This window comes from Camelus bactrianus, chromosome 13 (assembly GCF_048773025.1).
Source record: "Camelus bactrianus isolate YW-2024 breed Bactrian camel chromosome 13, ASM4877302v1, whole genome shotgun sequence".
Taxonomy (NCBI): domain Eukaryota; kingdom Metazoa; phylum Chordata; class Mammalia; order Artiodactyla; family Camelidae; genus Camelus; species Camelus bactrianus.
This window is the reverse complement of record NC_133551.1, coordinates 72839200-72855737: the sequence shown is the minus strand read 5'-3', so window position 1 is coordinate 72855737 and position 16538 is coordinate 72839200. Positions and strand designations below refer to the sequence as shown.

The window sequence follows — 16538 nt, the reverse complement described above, 5'->3', positions numbered from 1 at the left end:
ACTTACTCGTCCCCTTTCTCCCCTGATGACACCAGCATCCATCCACCCGAGTTGAGTTTCTCAGAGCTTTACTCCTTGCTCTTCTCACCTGTCTTCAGATACTCTCCTCAGGTGCTTTATGAGCCCTGTACTCAGGATATTGTGATGTTCCTCGTTGTGATGTTGTGCAACCAGAACTACATCCGAAATCCGTATCTGGTGGCCAAACTGGTAGAAGTCATGTTTATGACCAACCCTGCTGTTCAGCCACGAACCCAGAAGTTTTTTGAAATGATTGAGAACCATCCTCTCTCCACCAAGTTGTTGGTCCCTTCCCTGATGAAGTTTTATACAGGTGGGTTCCTGATGTATACAGGTACGCACCTGTGGATGCAGTTACTCTAAACCTGTTACCTAATATCTGACATCACTCCTAAGTATTATCCTACTAACCCCCTTCCAGCAGCACATAAACCATTGGTTGTTTTTCCCCTGAGTTGTGGAAATATTATGCTGACCATTCTACATACTAGCCCCTAATGATTCAGCAGGATCCACTGAAAATCAAATGGGTAACAATGAGATCAAGTTGGTATTTTTATCTGAAATTGCCTGATACATTTTAGCTTTTAACTTACATTGTTAGTTTTGCAACATGGTCCTATAATCCACAGTTTCAAAACTGGGTAAAACAGCTCGTTAAACATGCTTATTCTTGGGGATCCCACTCAAACCAGTGGAGTCAGGATCTCTTGAGAGTTTTCACTCACTCACTAATTCTGTACATTTATCAAATGCCTACTGTTTGCCAGTCACTGTTCTAGGTGCTAGTTGACACCAGTGAACAAGACTGAGAATAATATTCCAAATTTTCATTTTTGTTTTTTTTAATTGAAATATCGTCAGTTTACAATGTTGTGTGAATTTCTGGTGTACAGCATAATAGTTCAGTCATACATATACATACATGTATTGATTTTCATATCTTGTTATAGGTTACTACAAGGTATTGAATATAGTTCCCTGTGCTGTACAGTATAAACTTGTTGTTTATCTATTTTATATATAGTAGTTAGTATCTGCAAATCTCAAATTCCCAATTTATCCCTTTCCCCTACCCTGTAAACCTGAGTTTGTTTTCCATGTCTGTAAGTCTATTTCAGTTTTGTAAATAAGTTCATTTGTCTTTTTTTTTTTTTTTTTTTTTTAGATTCCATATATGAGTGATATCACATGGTATTTTTCTTTCTCTTTCTGGCTTACTTCACTTAGAATGACATTCTCCAGGTCCATCCATGTTGTTGCAAATGGCATTGTTTTATTCTTTTTAATGGCTGAGTAGTATTTCATTGTATAAATATGCCACAACTTCTTTATCCAGTCATCTGTCTTCAGACATTTAGGTTGTTTCCATGTCTTGCCTACCAAATTTTCATTTTTAGTTTGTCTTTTGAACTGCAAATGTGTTTTCAAAAAGCCAGTTACCTATAGGACCCATTCACCTGTCCTCTACCAAAGGCACAAGATTGTACTAACAACATTTTCCCTCCAGTTTGTATATTTCTCAGGAAAGAAAGTGCCTTATCTGTTTCTTCTGTTGAACCTAGCACGTTCTGGGCATTCAGTGTCTTTGGCATGTACTCACCACATTCTTGGAAGAAACACTGGCCTCCCGGAGCCCAGTTGCTTGCTGTTTACAATGGCAACAGCAGTTGTAGGGTTCCCCTGTGTTCAGTGCCAGTCACCCCTCTTGGTCAACCAAGACCTGCTCTTGTTCATTTTGGGCTGGTGCTGACATCTCTCTCTTTGCTTCTGAGGGCTCAAGAATCTGTCTGCCTCCTTTCCCTTTTGTCCCTATTATTTTGTGTCGTCTACTAGGAGTTTCCTTCCCTGAGCCTACCTATATCCTCTTAAACCTAAAGCAAGTACACAGGCCCTTCAAAGTATTGTTAACATTCTCACTTGGCAACAACAGGGAACACTCCTGGGTACAAGTTCCCCCCTCAGCTTTCCCATCCTCCTCCTATCTCTTGGCCCTGGCAAGAGAGGACTGTGGGCTATTCAGGTACAGGTGATGCATCACTCATGTATAGGATGGACCTTGTATGGGACCTTGCACCTGTCAGGCTTAGCTGAATTAGAGATAATTCTGCAGTTCTTAAAATAACGATGAGGTACCTCTTTTCACCTATCAAATTTATTTTTTAGGTGAGAATACCTAGTGCTAATACAGTCATAGGGAAATAAACTAACCTGCAAAAGCCTATTTCATCTCCTCTCTAGCTAGTGTGGAGAATTAGTGCCGTGAGACTCTCTGAGAATGTAAGTTGGTAAAGCCTTTCTTGAATGCAAATTGGCAGTCCATACCCAAAGCCTTAAAAATGTTTATGTCTTCTCTATCACTCAGGGTCCAGTCAGGAAAACAGAAACAGTTATTTTAATAGAGAGAATTTAATATAAGAAACTGGTCAAATAGGTTTTGGAAGACAGAAAAGGCAAACAAGGAACATCGGGATAACACACGTGATCAGAGAAGGAAGCAGCCATGGTCTGTCCCTAGGGGGTGGGGGAGCCAAGGGGAAAGGCTGGGGCTGTTGGATTCTAGTAACTAAAATGAGGACTTGGACAGAACGGGGACCCAGGCCTGAGGAAGGACATTGGCCAGCTGGTGCTGGTGTCTCTGAGGGCGTGCAAGGTTGCTGGTCCTCTAAGAATGAATCAAAACTGGTAACTGGAGCCCGCTGCTACTGCTGCTATGGAGTCATTGCTGTCAGGTTTTCCAGTTCCCCTGCAGCACCCCCTGTTGGCCAACCTAACAGAGGACCCCTGGCAAAGGGGAACTTAGAGAGTCCCAGTCCCAGCATCACAAAGCCCACATAGGGTGGATCTGGGGCTGAGAGACAGCAGCTCAATAACCAGCACACCCTCTTACACGTAAACTTCATTCTAGTAATCTGTCCTGTGGGAATAATTATAAATGTATGTTAATGTTTATAACAACATTTGCTGTATTAGTGTTTGTAATGTGGTGTAGTATGTATTAAAAACAACCTAAATTCCTGCCAATTGTGGATCAGTTAAGTAAATGATAATTTATCCATACAGTGGATCCATATGAGCCTTGAAAAATAATGTGTTATTTACATTAAGTGGTTAAGTAATAAAAGCTAAATAAAATGCCATGTGATGAAACAGTATGTAAAGTATGACCACATTTTGGTACACATATATATTACAGAAAAAAATATAGAACATATGCCAAAATATTAACAGTGAGTTATTTTTGAATGGTAGAATTGTGGGTAGTTTTTTTTTTTCTTTTTAAAAAATTTATCTCAACATCTTAATTATTCTACAGTAAACATGTATTGTTAGTAATAAAAACAGAAAAAATATTGATTTAAATGTATTTTGTATTCAGTGCCCTGGGCCTGTCCCTTTGTCTTCAGGATAAAGGATGGGGCTGGGCCTCTTCCCTGTGAGACCAGTGCTGGGGCTGGGGGGCCCCACCAACAAGACTCCAGGAGCTGGTGGGTGGTGGGTATTGTTTCTCCTCTCCCCTTTGCCACCAAGCAGGGTGCCCTCTGGCCCTGGACCACTTCTGGATAGATGATCCCATGCTAATAATAGCCACTGCTTATTGAATATTTACTAATCCTTTCACTTAATCCACACAGCAGTCCTCAGATGGGTGCTATAAATATCTTCATTTTACAAATGAGGAAACCAAAGCTTAGTAAGGTTAAGAAGCTTGCTGAAGGTCAACAGCTAGCGAGGGGCAGCAGCCTCAGCAGTTGGACAGGTGCTCCTGACTGCTGCGCTGGTCCTCCAGCAGTTACCGCAGGCCTGGCGCCGAGAGAGCCCTGCAGCGGGCATCGCGGACTCTCCCCAGCGTGTCTGCCAAATCCACGTTAAGTCCCGCTGACTCTCAGACGTGAATTAGAGATTGATCTCTGGAACAGGCTCCTCTTTTACACCGCAGAGAGGATATTCTAAGCTTAGAAAACACTTAAGATCGAATTTTTGTTCCAAAAATAAAACTGAGTTTCAAAGTAAGAGTCCTTTATTTGTACCACAGCAGTCAGTGTCTTAAGGACCAGCTCTAAAAACTTGGCTACTCAGAACCTGGAAGAACACTGAATAACCAAGACTTCCTTCAAGAAATTTCTCTTCCCCAAGCTGATCTGAATCGGTAAAGCTGGCATTCGCCCAAATAGTCTGATCACTAATGCAGCAAATATTTATGGAACTCCTACTATGTGTCAGCCCTGGTTTTGCTGCTAGGGCCTGGTGGTGAGGATGTCAAAATCCCTGCCATCATCAGTCAGGCATCCTAGGTGGGAGACAGACACAGATAAATAAGATAATTCCAGATAGTGAGTGTGGGAGGAGGGCATGGTGCTGCTTTAAGAAGAGTAGTCAGGGAAAGTCTCTGAGGAGGTGACTTTGGAGTAATGTGGAAAATGAGACAGAAGAGTGGACCATAAGAAGATCTTGGCCAGTGTATGACAGGCAGTGAGGACAGCAAGTGTAAAGGCCCTGGGGCCCAGGCAGGATATCAAGCAAGAAAACTTGTGAGGTGGGAGCATGGTGAGCGAGGGGGAGTGACCAACAGGGAGCTAGTTCATTTCAGGCCTCTTAGAACTGAGACTTGGGAATTAGAACTTGGGCTGACACTTCTGTTTGTTTGGGGGAATTTTTTGGTGTATATATATATATATATTTTTTTTTTTTAATATATATGTTTTTATTGAAGTATAGTCAGTTTACAATGTGTCAATTTCTGGTGTACAGCACAGTGCTTCAGTCATACATGAACATACGTATATTCATTTTCATATTCTTTTTCACCGTAAGTTACTATAAGATATTGAATATAGTTCCCTGCACTATACAGCATGAACTTGTTTATCTATTCTATATTGATCAGTTAGTATCTGCAAATCTCTAACTCTCAATTTATCCCCTCCCATCCCCCTCCTGTCCTGGTACCACAAGTTTGTTCTCTGAGAGTCTGTTTCTGTTTTGCAAATAAGTTCATTTGTCTTTTTTCTTTTTTAAGATTCCACATATGAGTGATATCATATGGTGTTTTTCTTTCTCTTTCTGGCTTATTTCACTTAGAATGGCAACCTCCAAGTCCATCCATGTTGCTGCAGATGTCATTATTTTATTCTTTTTATGGCTGAATAGTATTCCATTGTATAAATACACCACAACTTCATTATCCAGTCATCTGTCGATGAACATTTAGATTGTTTCCGTTGGGCTGACACGTTTTGAGGGAAAGTTACCAATTAATTTTGATGTTGGGAGAGACACATGTTAATGAGTAGTAAGTTAACAGTCATCCCTTAGCCTCTGAGTGTTCAGGATACAGTACAGGTGTTATGGGCAGTTTGGAGCACAGAAGAGGTTGTGTCAGCCTCCTGCATCTTTCTCCTGTAGACTCTGCTAAACCATCTCTCCACGCTTTAGTTCGCACTTTTATACAATTAATAAAATGACTCGTAATTCAGCTTAAAGAAAGGTTGACTTAATGAATTTGCATAAGTGCTTTCGGATCTTTGTACCATAGGTGTAATCTTATTTCTCTTATCTTTAATTAACTATTTTCTTTTTCAGTCCCATTGGGGAATATAGAAAATACCAAAAGGAAAATAAAAATCATCGATAATCTCTGCACTCAGAGAGAATCTCTAACATTAACATTTTGCCCCATAGCTTTCCAGTTGTGTAGCGTGCGTGAGTGTGTGTGTGTATGCTGTGTGTTTGTTTAATATGGTTGGACTCAAATTGTGTATTTTATTTGGTTGCCTGTGGTTTTCACTTAACATATCACAAATTTTTTGTGTGTTCTCTGTTGGGCATTCAGATTATTTATGTTTTCCTTTAATATGAATAGTACTTAAATGAGTGTCCTTGGAGATCATCAGTCTTTGAATATGTGTTTTGTTGAGTAGAATTGGTGAGTCACAGAGATGGGCATATTGATGGCTTGTGAAACATTTTGTCAAATTGTCTTGAAGAGGTTGCCTCACTGTTCATTCCCACCAGCGTTTATAGTGGGCCTGTTTCCCCAGTCCTCCCCTACACTCCGTATTGTCATTTTCGTAATATCTGTCAAGTTGATAAGTGGAAAATGGTATCTTATTTTAATATATCTTTTTATCTTTTCCTTGAGTCTTTACCTAACAGTCTTCCTTCTTTGTAAAATTTGTCATGAGTTCAGGGATTTCTCTTGCTAAAGATACTTGTCTTTTGGATAGCTAAGTTTGTTTGATCTTTGTTCCATTATAGTGGATACATGGATATTGGTAATTGGTAAACAAGTGATGAGTACATAGAGATTTACTGTGTTTTTCTCTACTTTGGTACATGTTTTAAAATGCCAGTTATATAAAAATAGTTAAAATAATAGTCACATTTAATAGGTATGTGGCCCTTCATAAAATTTAACCCTTTTTTTTTCCTACTCAGGGATACTCATTTAAACTGCTGTGGGAAAAAATATTAAAATGAAATAAAATAATAAAGTGCTGTGGATTTTCTATAAATCAGGAACAGAATTGGGGGAGGTGTGATAATTCAGCTTCTGGTCATTGGTGTCGCTATCCCAGTGATGCCAAGAGATTTTTCCAGTCCAGTTCATTTTGTTATTATGTCACTGCCAGACCCTCATGGTGAAACTTTTGTCTTCAAAACCACCTCATAGTTCTTCTCCTGCCTTACATGTGAGATACAGATGAAACTTGATCACTTCTCTGATTTTGCAGATTTGTATGATTCACTCAGTAACACTGCAGCAGCAGAAACTGCTTTTAGAAAGGTAAGAAAGTACAGCTTCTTCAGTTTCTTGTCTTTCTTCTTTAGATGTCGAGCACACCGGAGCCACCAGCGAGTTCTATGACAAGTTCACCATTCGCTATCACATTAGCACCATTTTTAAAAGCCTTTGGCAAAACATAGCTCACCATGGCACCTTTATGGAGGAGTTCAAGTGAGTATTTGGGCCCCTAATGTCATAGCCTGCTCTCCTGCAAATCTCAGGTGGAGTGGCTGCTTAAATGCTTTCACAGCTGGGTTCTTGTTGACTGTTTGCTTGGTCTCAGCCTCCTTGAAGTTTTCCAGATGGTACTGCTTAATGTGAGCAGGATTGTCTAAATAACCTGTTCTTGCCAGATATTGCTGAACATTAGATTTATCAAGATACTTTGGCATGATATACACAAGAAAGAATCTATAAATATTCTGAGATGATGTGTTTTTTGGTGTTTCTTGATTACAGTATTAAATCAATTTTCAGAATGACTGACGTAACATTTTATAGTGCTCTTGAACATGATATCAAGCTTTAGAGTTAGAAATGTTAAGATTCAGAAGCAGCTAGGGTAAGGCTGTCATTTGAAGTGACGTTTTTTTGTAGTGAGGCCCTAGACCTTGATTAAGGACTTTTCATTACCTACCTGAAATTTCACTGACTGCTTAAACCTGGACATTAATAATTCCATCTAAGTTACTTAAGAAAGCAAGCTGCTTTAAAAAGAGAGGTAGATGAAAATGTTGAACTCTTGAATTACTCTTCAGAAGAAATTTTATCCCATTTCCTTGGATCTTCTGCAGCCCGTGTTCCCTCTTTGATCAAGTCTGGCTGTCCCTTGTTAACTTAGTTACTGGTCAACAATATAAGTATTACCCGTGGAGTAGCCATTTGCTAGATTAGAGATCTTTCCACCAAGTCAAGTCTAAGTTGCTTCTTTATTTCCATGAACTGCTCCCACAGTCAGAATTACATTCCAACTAAAGCTTGACAGAAGCTTAGGAGACCAGGCAGGCCCAGAGCTTGATCTGCATGGAGCTGATGAGGAGTACGTATCCTGCCCTGTTCACAGGAACATCCCTTCCCCAGGCATAGGCTTACTGCCCTCTGATTACCCAGCCGTAGATCCTGAACTGTAGCTCCTCCTTTCTCCACTAATCTGACAGTTATAGATGGAATCTAGCAGGTGGGTGGGCCATCTCAGTTCACCAGCAGGTGCCTCCGTTCTAGTGGGACGTGCAGGACAGTTCCAGAGACTGGAAGCTTCTGTTTCTATAAAGTACATTAATATCCTACTTTATCAGCATTGCAGCTTCCAATTTTTCTTCAATATGTCTTTCTTTATGATAAAGAATAATAGTATCAGTATTTCTCTTGTCTCTTATATGTGAGTAGTTATTTCTGCTTTCCTTATATCTTGGTGAATTTTGGCATGTTTTCTTTTCTCATCTGGAAGAATGCTTTCTTTACTTAAAATTATCAAGGGAATGAGCCAGGAACGTGCTGGTAAACCCACTCTTTGGAGAAAAAAAAATCAACAGTTGCTGGTTTTCCGGGGTGTAAATACTTCCGCGGTTGCCAGATTTAAGTTGCCAAGGGAATCTGCTCACAAAATCCTAGAATATTAGCAATTGGCTCTCGTAAGCCATGCAGGGTGGCTCCAGCACATCACCGGAATCAGTGTATCACAATTAATATAAAAGAATAATAGAATGTAAGGAGAGCTGTGGCGGTCACAGCACTTGAGCTGTGCCCAGGCAGGCGGTCCTGTGGGGCGAGATGGGTGGTGCTTTGGGTGGCCCATTTTCTCCGGGATCTGCTGCAGCGTTTGCTTGAGGGAAATGTATGATTGTGTACTGTGTAATTGCCTTTTTAGTTCTGGAAAGCAGTTTGTTCGCTACATAAACATGCTGATAAATGACACGACGTTTTTGCTCGATGAAAGTCTGGAGTCTCTGAAGCGGATCCATGAAGTCCAAGAAGAGATGAAGAACAAGGAACAGTGGGACCAGCTGCCCAGGGTGAGGATGCGGTCCTGGTGCTGGGGCTACTTCGCAGGGAAGCAGCCTTTGGCCGCGGGCAGAGCTCTGTTCTGGGGGCTGCATCTGTGGGTCTGAAGACTTAGGTCTGACTGACCTGTCAGTACTTGTTATCTCCCACCTGCCGGCTCCTGGGAAGTTAAGAGCCCAGGTTTGGGGTAACACTTAAACACTTGATCTAAAGCTAAGAAATGAATTCAGAATGTATCCTGAAAACTTTCTCTGCCTTTTTAAGTTTAAAGCACTTATTTTGGAGAAGAGCTTTTATTGTTTGCATATGTTGATTAAGGTTTAGGAAAGTAACTAGGAAAATCAATCTCTAGAATTCTGTCTGCTAGATAAGAGTCTGACTTGTTCATATGGTTTTCTTTGACAAATATGTGAATAATTCAGGAGATTGCTAATGGAGTTTTTTTCCTTTCAGTTGATCTTGGTTTTTATATTTAGTCATTAATAGAAAAAAGACCTGCTTTGCCAGGTTCCACAAGAAATTCATACTGTGCCAGTGACAGCATTCTGCCCTCTCTCCTGACATTTATTGCAGCTAGTTAGATGGGTCCCTGGTCAGTTACGGGCCCTTGACAGCTACAGGTGACTTCGTATATTGGTTAGTTTTGCTCCTGGTTTTGTTAGACTCAGAATCAAAACTGCTTTCCAGGAAGTGGGAAGAACTACTTTTTCTTTACCTGCAGTGGCATTCTTGAAATGAAAATATCGCTGAGTTTCTAAAACTTTGGGGTCAAAAGTATCTAAAATGTAAAATATTGAAGCCCATTTAGGGGAAGTTTTCATTCCAAGTATCCCTGCAGCTTTGATGAGAATTTTACACCTTACTCTAGCCAACATGCTTACACTACAAACGTAAATATTTGGAGGAGCTTTGCCTAGAATCCGTGAATGTTGGATTTCTCCTGTGTCTACACTACCACAGTCCTTCTTCCCCTCTAATTGTATTCTTGAGATAATGAAGCCGTCCTCTTTGTTTTCCTTCAGCACTGTCCTGGCACCGTGTAGATAAGAGTTCATCCCATCCACTACCCGCATTTTCACTTCTAAACACACTTTGAGCTGTTCTGCTGCTGTGCCTCCAAAACCTTCTTCCGGTAGTTCTCCCTTTCCACAGGGCACAGTCAGCCCCGGGCCCGGGGCTCCATGCCTCCCCAGGGCAGCTCTGAGACATCCTTCCAAGCTTACCCCATGTTGCAGTCTGTTGGTTCAGATCCAGGCCAGTCCCTGGGCCCTTGCAGAACGTTCTGCAACAGATTAACCCTAGTTGAAAGATCCCCAGCTTTGGGGCTCGGGGATCCTGGATTTCAGAGCTGACACTGCCACACATTAAAGGTTCTTTTATCTCTGTTTCCTTGCCTGTAAATCAGAGAGAATTCCTGCCTTGCAGGAAAGCTGTAAGGAAAGACGGGAGATGGCCAAGAACACCTTACGGCCCAGAGAAGGTGTTCGGGATGTGTAGCTCCTATTGTGTTATTTGCCTTGAGACCCTCCCTCTGTCCAAAATGCTCTGCTTTCCACTCTTACGTATGAAAATCCTACCCATTCTTTGAGTAAGGTCTTGTCCAAATACTCCCTCGTGGTTGGCCTTGCCCCAGCAGTGTAGCTGCAGAGTCTCACCTTCCTCTCCACTTGTGTGACGCCCACTTTACGCCACGCGCCGTGCTGTTGCTGGACCGGCTGCACTGCCAATGCTGGGACGCGGGTGTGTAGCACATCATCGCCCCCGGGGTCCGTGCTCGTGGTAGCATTTGTCCATGAGGCGACTGAGCAGAGACTATTGATTTTTCTATGTTAATGGATGGGAAGGGCGTCAATAATCCCTAACAAATGCTATTTCAGAAATCAGTTCTATTTGACTTTGGAGCCACTTCCTGCCTCCCGCCTGCTCCTCCCAGGTGCTCAGCCCTCAGGCTTCTCCTGCCTTTCCACCCTTGCTCCCTAGGTCACGTGCTTCTCAGTGAGCGTACTGGAGTTTTGATATAAGAATAATTCTTGGGGAAGGGATAGCTCAGTGGTAGAGTGCCTGCCTAGCATGCACAGGGTCCTGGGTTCAATCCACAGCACCTCCATTAAAATTTTTAATAAGTAAATAAATAAACCTAATTACCTCCTCCCCTAAAAAAAAAAAAAAGAATAATTCTTTATTATGAGAGACAGTCCCATACACTGCAGGACCTTTGGCATCTCTGGTTTATTTCCATTTAATGCCCCGAGTCATCAGGCAACCAGAAACACTCCCACCTGTGGCTGGATGCCCCTACTTGAAAATCTCTGCTAGCTGATCTCATCTGTTCCAAGGCTTCAACTGTCGATATTCTGAAGACTCCAGAATGTGCCCCCCCAGCTCAGCTCTCTCCTGACTCTATACTTACATAACCAGCTGTGGACCTGCCTCTGCCCGGTGGTCTGATGGGATCTCAGACTTACCTTGTCCAAAGCGGAACCCTTGATGTTGTCCTCCAGATCTCCTCTGAGTCCCCCGCCTTGGAAAGTGACGACTGCCTCCTGCTGATTGCTCTGGCTCAACACTGTGTGCAGTCTTCCTTGATTCCACCCCCACCCCCCAGCACACACCCCAGGCTCTATGTTCAAGTACATTCGTTATCTGACCCCTTCCCCCCTACCTCCACTACTGTCTCTGACTGGGATTACTGTAGTAGCCCCTCATCTGGTCTCTCAGCCTCCACCCTTGCTCTTGTCCTTTCCAAAGGGATGGCGTTAAGATCTCAGTCGGCTCCTTATCACCACTCTGCTCAGAGCCCTTCTGGACTTCCCGAATTCTTCAGAGTCACATGCTGAGTCAGAGTGGCCTAGAGGGCGCTGCAGTGTCGGCCCGGCCCAGCACCTTCCCCTTCTCACTCCACCCCAGTCACACCCGCCGCCTGCTCCTTCCCTGACCTGCGGGGCCTTTGCACTTGCTCATGCCTCTCCCTGGAGCACTCTTCCCCCTGATTTTTGCTGACTCACTTCCTTCAGATATCCACTTAAATGTCACCTCCCCAGAGAAGCCTTCCCTGAGCACCCTTTCCAGAATAGCACCCCCAACCCCAACACACTCTTTCCCTCCCCTTCCCTGCTTTATATGTATTTTTTACCATTATCAGGCTTATTTTGTATCTGTTTAGGTGGGTGTTTGTATATTGCTTGTCTCCCTAATTGGAGTCTAAGCTCCAGGAGGTAGGGAGTCTTCTTGGCCATGTTCTGTGCTCTGTCTCCAGGGCCTAAAGGAGGCCTGGCCTGTGGAAGGAGCTGAATCACATTTATTGTGACCCCCAGACACGCATGGAGGTGGTTCTCACCTTTCTGTTCCTCTGTCTTCCCTGATTCAGCCTTTCATTCCTGACCAGAGGGTGGTGGGTGGTGGGTGGTCACCCAGTGCTGGTGCTGGGTCTCCGCTGGGCACTTACTCAGAGGGCCCTTACCCAGGGGCGCTCGTGTGGCAACACCGGCTCTTCTAGCTGTTTCCCTTCCCCCAACACGAAGTAAACTGGCCCCGGAGCAGATGTAAGAATTTAAGCCCTTACTGGTGCTTCTGTATTTTATCCGTCTCAGAGCCTTCAGGGCTCCACCTTATTTCACCCGTGAGTCAAATACACGTTATTACCTTGTTTCCCAGCCTGTGGAGGAACTGGAGGAGGAGGACGGTGCCAGAGGCAAGCATGCCTGCAGTTGTAAAAGTTGGCAGCCTAGCTGGTGTGGGAAGGCAAAATCCAAGAGTTTAGCAATCCACAGGCACTCGGTGTTGTGGCAGAACCTGTAGACCTCAGTGTAAGAGCATAGCACTGACATGTTTTTCAAATAACGACGAGTGAAAGTTGTTCTTAAGGACAGTGAATATCCTTGACTAGCACCAGCGTGTATCAGGCACGACGTAAGATTCACTTCTTTGATCCTGCGTGGAAGTTGATGGCGACTTCTTTTATCTTTGAAGACGCTGAGTCTCATGTAAGTTAAATCCTGTGCCAAGGTCACCGTATTCAAAGTTCTAAAGATAACTGATGCCAAGAGGAATAAACTTCGTAATAAATCTGGAGAGTTCGCTGTCGGGGGTGTACTGTCATTCCCTAAGAGTGTTGGCTTTATCACGCGCTTTCCCAGTTGTGGGCTGACTCTGTTGTTCTTGACACTTGGTGCTTGGTGAGCGGCTGACTAGCGCCTGGCCTGTGTTCACTGTTTCCCAGGATCAGCAGCAGGCCCGCCAGTCTCAGCTCGCTCAGGACGAGCGTGTTTCGCGCTCATATCTCGCCCTGGCGACGGAAACTGTGGACATGTTCCATATCCTCACGAAGCAGGTCCAGAAGCCGTTCCTCAGACCGGTGAGTAGAGACTTGTCTGTCGGATTCCATCTTCAGATTCTGTCTCTTAGAACTAAATGTTGAAATTCTGGGTGTTTCAGCATCACAGCCACTGATGGGTGAAACTGTTACTGATTTTGTTCCCACTTATGCTGACTGATACACACAACACTGTTCATACACTGAAGTCTGCAAGCTGTCACGTCCAAGCTAACTTAATTCACTTTCTCCTGAGACAGCACATTGGGTTATTAATGTTGAAGCTGTGGCATATTTTTATCATTATTGACTCCTTTATTTTATTTATAGGAAAAGTATAAGGTAACATCAATTGAAAATTAGAGTGTATTAAGTAGAAATAATTGATAGTGTGTTAAGATCTTTGATTCTGTTCGGTGTAGCTTTGTTACCCTCAGGAAGCCAAAAGGTTAATGAGGGCTATAATTAGGATTTAGGATAGATCAAAGGTAGGCCAAATATTTGGCCTTGACATGATTGATAAGACCTGGATCCTGTTTCTAAAATCAAAACTTAGCAGTGTAAATGCAGATCTCTGATTTGCTTCAACTCCCCCCCCCACTTCCCCTCCTTACCCTCCACCACACACACGCACGCACGCACTTTCTCTCTCTCCCTCTCTCCCTCTCTCTCTCTCTCTTTCTCTCTCTCTCTCTCTCTTTGCCCGTCTTCTGCCCTCCTCCCTCCAGTCTTTGCCCCTTCCTTTTCCTTTGCTGCACTGTTTTCACCTCTTTGGTGGTTAACACGAAACTCCTTCACACACAAAAAATTGCCAGTTCTATCCTATTCTTTTTGTTGTTGTAATTTTTAAAAATTCTATCCTATTCTTACCACTCCTTTACTTCACAATTTCTCAACAATTAAATACAGGAGTACTTTACTTTGTGCAAAAGCAGGTTCTTGAAAAGCTGAATTTTAAGTTGAATCTGTACAAATCCAATCATTAAATTGAATGAAAACCTTGTTACTTAAAGAGAACCTTTCACAATGCCTTTTTTATGGCCAGCATTCACTCTAATACTCTCTAAGCCAGATTTTCCTTATTTCAGGTTTGCTTAAAGCAGTGTACACCCACCCATGGTAGGTAGTGTGTCATCTTCTGGGGTTATAGCATATTGTTTCATTATTATTTCCTACTTGTTTCATTTAAGCTTGTTTTGTCTCACTGGCTAGGTTTAAAACTATTCAAGACATAAATTTTATCTTCTACCTCTTTTGTATTTCTCTACTCTTTGCATCTGAAGAATGGTGCATACCACCTGAACTGGCAGAGACTCTTGAAATTAATAGAAAAATAATGCATAAGATGATGGCTGAAAGAACATACTCAGAAAATGTGGCTTGTGTTACGATGATGGAATTATGAATAATTTTCCCTCTTTTACCTGTTTCAACAAATTTGGAGTAATCCTTGTTTTTATGATTAAAAGCATGAACTTAAAGAAAAAGTTGCCTTTTTGGTATTTATAAATATGCCATCAGCCTGCAACATTCTGTTAATTACTGAATGAAATGTCCTTCTTCAGCTTACGATAAAGCACACATAAGGGATTCCTGAAAGATTAATCCTGCCAATCCCTACTCCTCCCCTGAAGTGGGAGTTTTTGGTCCTTCTCGCTTGTCTCAACAGCAGTCCTATTATCCTGTGATTTCCTAGGAACTTGGACCCCGACTGGCTGCGATGCTGAACTTTAATCTTCAGCAACTCTGTGGTCCTAAGTGCCGTGACCTGAAAGTTGAAAACCCTGAGAAATATGGCTTTGAACCAAAGAAGCTGTTGGACCAACTGACAGACATTTACTTGCAGCTGGACTGTGCCCGGTTCGCTAAAGCCATTGCTGACGACCAGGTCAGTGCCCAGGGGAGCAGGCCGTTTCAAAGGGGGTCTGGGGTTCGGGCTCCTGAACTGGGCGCCTTGAGTTTGCTTCTCTGTGGATATCCTGGCAGACCCTGTGCGATTACATATCCATCTGTTCCTGGACTTTCCCCACTTGAAATCAAGGAAGGTGACACTTTTCAAGAATGTGGTTTGAGAAGTTGGCAGTATATAAATAGGCATAGTGACCAGTGGTGAGGGGAACTTGTCTGGTGTAAATGGAGATGAGTTGGTTATTTTCCTTTGGGTGTAAAGAGGAGATTTGCGTCTGGCTCTCATTTTGGTCCAGCTGAGTTCTTAACTCATCTTGCTAAGGGCCTTACTCAACAAGCGTGTTGCATTCCCAGAAAGGGCCTGGTTTTCTCAGGGAATCTAAACCTTCTTCCCCAAGATTTAATAACGACTGCCTTGCTGCCATGATTTCTGTGGCTCCAGGGTCCCAGCCTTGTGTGCTGTCCTTACAGTCTTCCTTGTCCCCCCTGTGAGCATAATCAAACCCATTCTGTGGTTTTCGTTTCCCGGGCTACCAGCTTAGTCCAGGCTCCCCCTGCCCGGCCTTGGTGTTTGATCTTCCAGCATCTCATAAAGGGCTTCCCCTCCCACGTTCTTCCGTCCTGCATCATCTTCAGCATCAGAATAGCTCATGTCTATTAACCGCACATCGAGTTTAACCACTTTTCCTGGTTTCACTTGTAGTCCTCACAAAATCCTGTGACATAGGTTCAGTTAGATGCCTTACCTTACAGTGAGGCACACAGAGGTTAAACAGCCTGCCCAGGGTTAGCGTGGGGTGAGGTGGGATTCAGACCCCCGAGCCCGTATTTCCAACCTCTCTGCTCTCCACTTAAAATGCCCCAGGAGTCCCGTATTTGTTTTAGTCCCTCCATCTTTGTTTACACTAGTTATCCAGATATTACTCACATTTCAGGTTAACCATCAGTAGGCATTCCGGAAGGTTCTTCACCCATATCTCACCCAAAGGTCAAAATGGGGGAATTGTAGGTACTTTTTTTTTTTTTTTCAATAACAGCTTTAATTGAGACATAATTCACAAACATAGGTACTTTTGGATGTAAGCAAGAGAGGCAGTCTTGAAAAAGTGCCTGCAGTGGAGAAAAACCACATATGTATAAAGCAGTTTTTCCATTAAAAAGTAGTGACAAAAGAGTGGGTTAGGTGTTTGCAGTTATTTTGGGAAGATGCCGAAATGTCTCTCTAGCCTGTGACTACGGAGCACTGCGCACTGCGAGAACTGGAAGAGAATGGTGGTCTGATGAAGGAAAGGGAGTGGAAACGCTCCCCAGGTGAGGTCAGGTTGTCTGCCTGGGGTAGCAGGCCGACTGGAGCCGGGCTTCCCTAGCGCAGCCAGAGGTCGGGGTGTGAAAAGTCCCCAGGAGCTCTTCCATTTCTACTGTAAGAGACTTGGAAGGGTCGCTTAGCCTGCTCCCTCTTCTGGTAGGTCTTAATGTGGCCGCCACGTCGCAAGCGGTTAACGTAGCACA

The 16538-nt window shown here is 43.3% G+C and overlaps 1 protein-coding gene across 3 annotated transcripts in view; it reads left to right on the top strand.

The window, feature by feature from the left end:
* The window catches only part of UBE4B (ubiquitination factor E4B), a 109096-nt gene that overhangs the window by 86333 nt on the left and 6225 nt on the right, over window positions 1-16538 (top strand). For all 3 annotated transcript variants that reach the window (XM_010957575.3, XM_074377461.1, XM_010957576.3), the window contains 5 exons: window positions 99-334; window positions 6853-6979; window positions 8676-8820; window positions 13029-13163; window positions 14818-15009. In XM_010957575.3, coding sequence (XP_010955877.1) covers window positions 99-334; window positions 6853-6979; window positions 8676-8820; window positions 13029-13163; window positions 14818-15009 — 835 coding nt within the window. The remainder of the gene's footprint in view (window positions 1-98; window positions 335-6852; window positions 6980-8675; window positions 8821-13028; window positions 13164-14817; window positions 15010-16538) is intronic.